Source organism: Phycodurus eques, chromosome 7 (genome assembly GCF_024500275.1).
Source record: "Phycodurus eques isolate BA_2022a chromosome 7, UOR_Pequ_1.1, whole genome shotgun sequence".
NCBI classification, from domain to species: domain Eukaryota; kingdom Metazoa; phylum Chordata; class Actinopteri; order Syngnathiformes; family Syngnathidae; genus Phycodurus; species Phycodurus eques.
The window spans coordinates 1,802,011-1,807,369 of NC_084531.1; the positions used below are offsets into that span (position 1 = coordinate 1,802,011).

The 5,359-nt window shown below is 41.5% G+C and overlaps 1 protein-coding gene across 1 annotated transcript; it reads left to right on the forward strand.

The window, feature by feature from the left end:
* The first annotated feature begins 1,245 nt into the window (after positions 1 to 1,245).
* On the forward strand, positions 1,246 to 4,842 carry mrpl27 (mitochondrial ribosomal protein L27). The gene is made up of 4 exons (XM_061682110.1): positions 1,246 to 1,311; positions 1,473 to 1,601; positions 4,332 to 4,399; positions 4,471 to 4,842. Exons 1-4 carry the CDS (start codon positions 1,254 to 1,256, stop codon positions 4,675 to 4,677), a joined length of 462 nt encoding a protein of 153 aa, XP_061538094.1. The 5' UTR covers positions 1,246 to 1,253; the 3' UTR covers positions 4,678 to 4,842.
* The last annotated feature ends 517 nt before the right edge of the window (positions 4,843 to 5,359 follow it).

Sequence of the window (5,359 nt, forward strand, 5' to 3'; positions counted from 1 at the left end):
TACAGTGTGATTGAAAAGTAACTCCCTATTTTAAAATATCCATCCATTTTCTACCGCTTATCTGAGGTCGGGTCGCTGGGGCAGTCGCTTTAGCAGGGACGCCCAAGACTTCCCTCTCCCTAGCCACTTCATCCAGCTCTTCCGGGGTGATCCCGAGGCGTTCCCGGGCCAGCCGAAAGATGTAGTATCTCTAAACTCGGCTGCGAACTGCTCCAGTGAGAGTTGGAGATCACGGCTTGATGAAGCCTACAGAACCACATCATCTGCAAAAAGCAGAGATGCAATACTGAGGCCACCAAACCGGACCCCCTCTACGCCTCGGCCGCGCTTTGAAATTCTGTCCATAAAAGTTATGAACAGAATCGGTGACAAAGGGCAGCCTTGGCGGAGTCCAACCCTCACCGGGAACGAGTCCGATTTACTGCCGGATATGCGGACCAAACTCTGACACCATACTCCCGAAGCACCCCCTATTTTAAAATACTTATCATTTATTCATATGTTGTAATATTTTTCTCAATTTATTTTGGAGTATGTTCCATGATTAAAGGAGCAAGTCTAATCTACCAAACCGACGACTTTGGAAGAACTTGAAGGCCGAATACGAGAAGTTATGTCTTCCATCCCACAAGAGTTCCTTGTGAAATCAGTTAATGCGGTTCCCAGGCAGGTTGAGAAACTGCTGGCTCATGCTGGCCCCCATATCGATTTTTAAATAAAACTCCATGCAATACACTTTCTTCTCATGTTCATTTCTTGTAAGAATTAAAGTTCAGAAATAAAGTTTGTCAAGAAAGAAATGAGCTCGTAACCACAGCTATCTCTTGGTAGATAGACACCCCCATTTTGTGTTGTACTTGTCAGCGCATTCCATGTGTGCTGAGGCCAACAATTCAAAGACCATGGATCCAGGTACATTGTGCTGCATATGGTTGCGTAAAACGGCGTACAATTATAAGGGAACTGGGAGTCCCTTACTCATGAAAAAAAAAAGCAAATAAATAAAAACAAAAACTTTTCTTCTCAATGTTGAAAGAACTGTAAAATTGGGTGATCAATGAACAAGTTACGACTTAATTTCAGTGTCCATGCATTACCTTCTACGTGAACGTCGACCTCCCTGATATGGCTGCCACTTCGGCACGCCGGTTAGCCGGTTAGCTGCGTTGCCCAATATGGCGCGGCTGCGCTGGCAGAGCTACCCATCCATAGCTATGCTAGGCCGACCGTCGAAGAAGAGGTGGACACAGGATATGACGAATGCGTTCAAAATGGCAGCGCTGCTATCCTGCGTTTCCAAGTGCAAAGCGGGTATTTATTTTTTTTTTTTTTATTAACGTTACTTGGTGTGATTTTGACTGCAATATTGTACTTCTAATTTGTGTGTCTAAAATGACCCAACTCGCGGGCTATTTCGGGCGTCTCGCTTATGGAGCGCTTACTTACGCAAGATTGTAATTGTCTTGGTTCAGGGCTTTTAGATCCCGGTCCGTTCCTTCTCCTGTCGCCGCTGAGGTTTGCGTCCAAAAAGGCTGGCGGGAGCAGCAAGAATCATGGCGGGAAGAGCCCAGGGAAGAGATACGGCCTCAAGAAGCAAGATGGTAATACTAAATAGTTATTCATTTCGATATAAAACCGCCCTTGAGACTACTTTGACCTATATAATGATGCAAATAAAATGCCCCTTTCCACTACACTCTACCTCCTCTGTTTGTCAGAGTTACTTGGCCCTAGAATGTTTAAAACTCAAATATGTGTTAATGAAAGGGGCTTAAATAATACATGATAAAAACGGAAATACCAACCAATCACCACTCACAAAGGCTTAACGTCGGACCTTGTAGCCCTTGCAAAATCGTCATTTTTAGGGATTCAGAAAGAAATTCCTGTAATACTTGTTCATGACATCATTGGGGACACCTCGAGATAAGCCGCTTGTTTCAATTCAAATGTTACAAATGACATGTTACAAATTGCTTTTTTTTTGTTTTGTTTGTTTTTTTAAAATAGTAACACCAGTGACAGGAAATCAAGGGAGAGCTATTTTTAATTCGTAATTATTTTCCTTTATAAAGTACAATACTGAATAACTATAGACCTGTAGTATGATCATTCAAACAGGAGAAAAGCATGAATTCCAAATATTTCATGAAACCATGACTCCTTACTTGAGAGACATGCCAAATTCATGGCTTTGGCCACGCTCTCAGAGCTATATTTGAAAGAATTTTCATTTCGAGCAAAATAATAAATCAGGCAAATTTCTCGCAAACCAACTTCGACCTGGCAAGGAAAAAAAAAATACACTAATTACATCTGTCCAAGATTCAAAGGGCAAATTTACTCAATCACCACAGGACCTTAATGATATATTTTACAACGACTACAGTAGCTTATATTCATCCCGTAATAAGACGAATACAAACAACATTGAAACTTTTCTCAATAACCTAAGCACCCCTCAATTAACTTCAGAAAGTAAAGTTTTTAGATGCCCCATTAACCCTCGGAGAGTTACATGAACGATCTGCCAACAGGTAGCGCTTCAGGCAATGATGGGTTTTCCTCGGAGTTCTATAAACATTGCTGGTGTATACTCGATCCGCTATTTTTCAGAATGGTGAAAGAGATAAAAGATATTTAGAAGCCGTATGAATACAGCCGCAATAAAACTACTCCTGAAACCAGGGGAAGACCCCACTCACCCGGCTAATTACCAACCGCTGTCACTAATTAATACTGACGTCTAAATCATATCGAAGGCTTTCGCCAAGAGACGAGAAAAAAAAAATCTCCCGTCGTTAATACATTCTGGCCAAACAGGTTTCATTAAAGGACGGAGCTCCACCAACAATGTCAGGCGACTGATAAACCTAAGCAGTACGTCTCAGCGGAATAACCTAAAAACTATTGTCTCGTCACGAGATGCCAAAAAAGCTTTCGACAAAGTTAACTGGTCTTTTCTTTTTGATGTACTGAAGAAATTTGGCTTCGGTGACTCATATCTTCACAGGATCGCAGCGTTGTACAACTCACCCAAAGAAACTGTCACCACAAATGGGATCACATCACAAAGTTTCACTTTGCAAAGAGGAACTAGACAAGGATGCCTTCTCCCTGCCCCTGCTATTCGCACTATTCATCAAACCACTGGCAGTAGCAAGACGGCGGAACACTAATATTTGAAAAAAACAAACAAAATACAGATAATCATGTTGTGATCATGTGGGTAGAAGCAAAATCATGCATTGTAAAAATCAGAATCATCTTTATTTGCCAAGTATGTCGAAGAAACACACAAGGAATTTGTCTCCGGTAGTTGGAGCCGCTCTAGTACGACAACAGACAGTCGATTGACAGAGACACAAATTGGGACATAAAGACATTGAGAAAAACAGTCACTGAGCAATAAAGGGTTACTTGTTATCTGGTAATGCCGGTACATTTTTTATTTGTTAATTTTTTTTGACAATTGTTCAAAAAGATGCAGAGTCCTTTAGCGCGTCGAGCAGTTCGAATGACTAATATTGCAATAGTCCGGTGCAATGACCATTGTGCAAAGGGCGCCGAGACTTCAAGCGAGTAGTGCGATCATCTGGGACAATGTTGATTGTGCAAATGTTGCAGATACTCGTCAATCAGTGTGCAAATGGAGCAGATGCTACTCTGGCATGAGTGGCCAGTATTGGTCAACAACAGACATGCAAATAGTGCAGCGTGGCGAGACTACTATCGTGAGTGCACGAGTCATGTATAAATGGCCCCACAGAAATGTGACAACAAACTCAAGACAAAAAAAAATTGCCAGCATGTTGCAATGTCTTAAATTTGGCAGTGAACCGCGGCTTGTTGTTGTTGAATGTGCGAAAATGACTTTGTTAAACATTGGTAGAAGGGTTTACCAGAATTTTGAGGTCCACTTTGGGGGTGCGTATTATACATGGGTCCCCATTACACACGAGAAATTACGGTATATATCTTTCTATGCTTCTGCCAAATTATAAATGGGTTGATCCGCAGGCATAATATCTGATGACATCATGTCATTTGGATGTAAATATTCTCAGATTAAGGATGAAAGTCTGCTGTTAAAGCACATCTTGTTTGTTTTATTTCAAATCCACTGTGGTGGTGTTGAGAGCCAAACAGATCAGAATTGTGTCAATGTCCCAGTAGTTCTGAACCTGACTGATTTATAATGTCAAGTTTTGGCAGGTGTGATACTCCCACATGTGGTGTGCACATTCGACGTTGCTTCCAGTGGTCCAAGGAATTCTCAGGTGTCACTAATCTTTATGAAATGTTCCTACCATTTTATCTCTACTTGTAAGGAAACCTTGTCCATGCTGGCAACATCCTGGCAACACAGAGGCTGCTGAGGTATCACCCAGGAGCCCATGTAAGTGGACTTTTTCTGTACTTGTAGTTTGTTTCATCTCGTACTTACAGACGTATCATTCTGTTTTGAAGGTTGGGATGGGAACCAATAATACTCTTTATGCTCTTGAGGATGGTTACATCAGGCTCACCAAGGAGGTCTACACTCCCCCGCCTCGCAGTCTGGAGGCTAGCCAAATCATTACCAGACTTGCCAAAGGAACTTTACTTTACAAAACCTTCATCAACATTATTCCAAACAAGCAAGAGCCCACCTTCAAACTGCTTCGCATGGTCTAAACCTGATGCGGATGTAGTTCTCGCGTGAGGATCGAACAGTGCATTTTGTAAGACTGAATTTCCAAATTTCTTTGACAGTGGACTGCCCCAAAAGTTGTACTAATTATTCAAGATGAACCACATTTTCTGAAGAGAAAAAAAAAAAGCACACCATGCAAAACTCCATCTTACTGAGCATGGATTGGATTGGTTTTTCAATTGATTTCTTCTTTTTTTTTTTTTTTTTTTTTTTTTTTTTTTTTTTTGACAACAAGAGTGTCAAATTCTATTTTGTCGTGGCCCACGTTGGTACCGTTTCACTCACTCATTATGATTGACAAATTGATGTATAATTTGTTTAGAAATCAGAGGTCAAGGATAATCGTTTGTTCAACAGTTGTTCAAGCTACTGTAAAAAGTGGTTTGGCAACCCCAGAATGCTTGCAATATCTGAATATGATTTATTAAATATGCTGATGTGAAATTTTGGTTTCAGAGTTTATCAGCACTGGTGGATGTTGACGCAAATGATTTGCTTTCGCAGGCCACCTGAGACGGTGCGGTAGGCCGGACGTGGCCCCGGGCCTTGAGTTTGACGTGTTTTAGAACCTGCAACTCACAACAGTAGACGTGCACAGTTAGGACATTCACACAGTGTTGCTCTGCACTTTATCTGCTAAGGAGAAGATAGGGTAGTTACGAA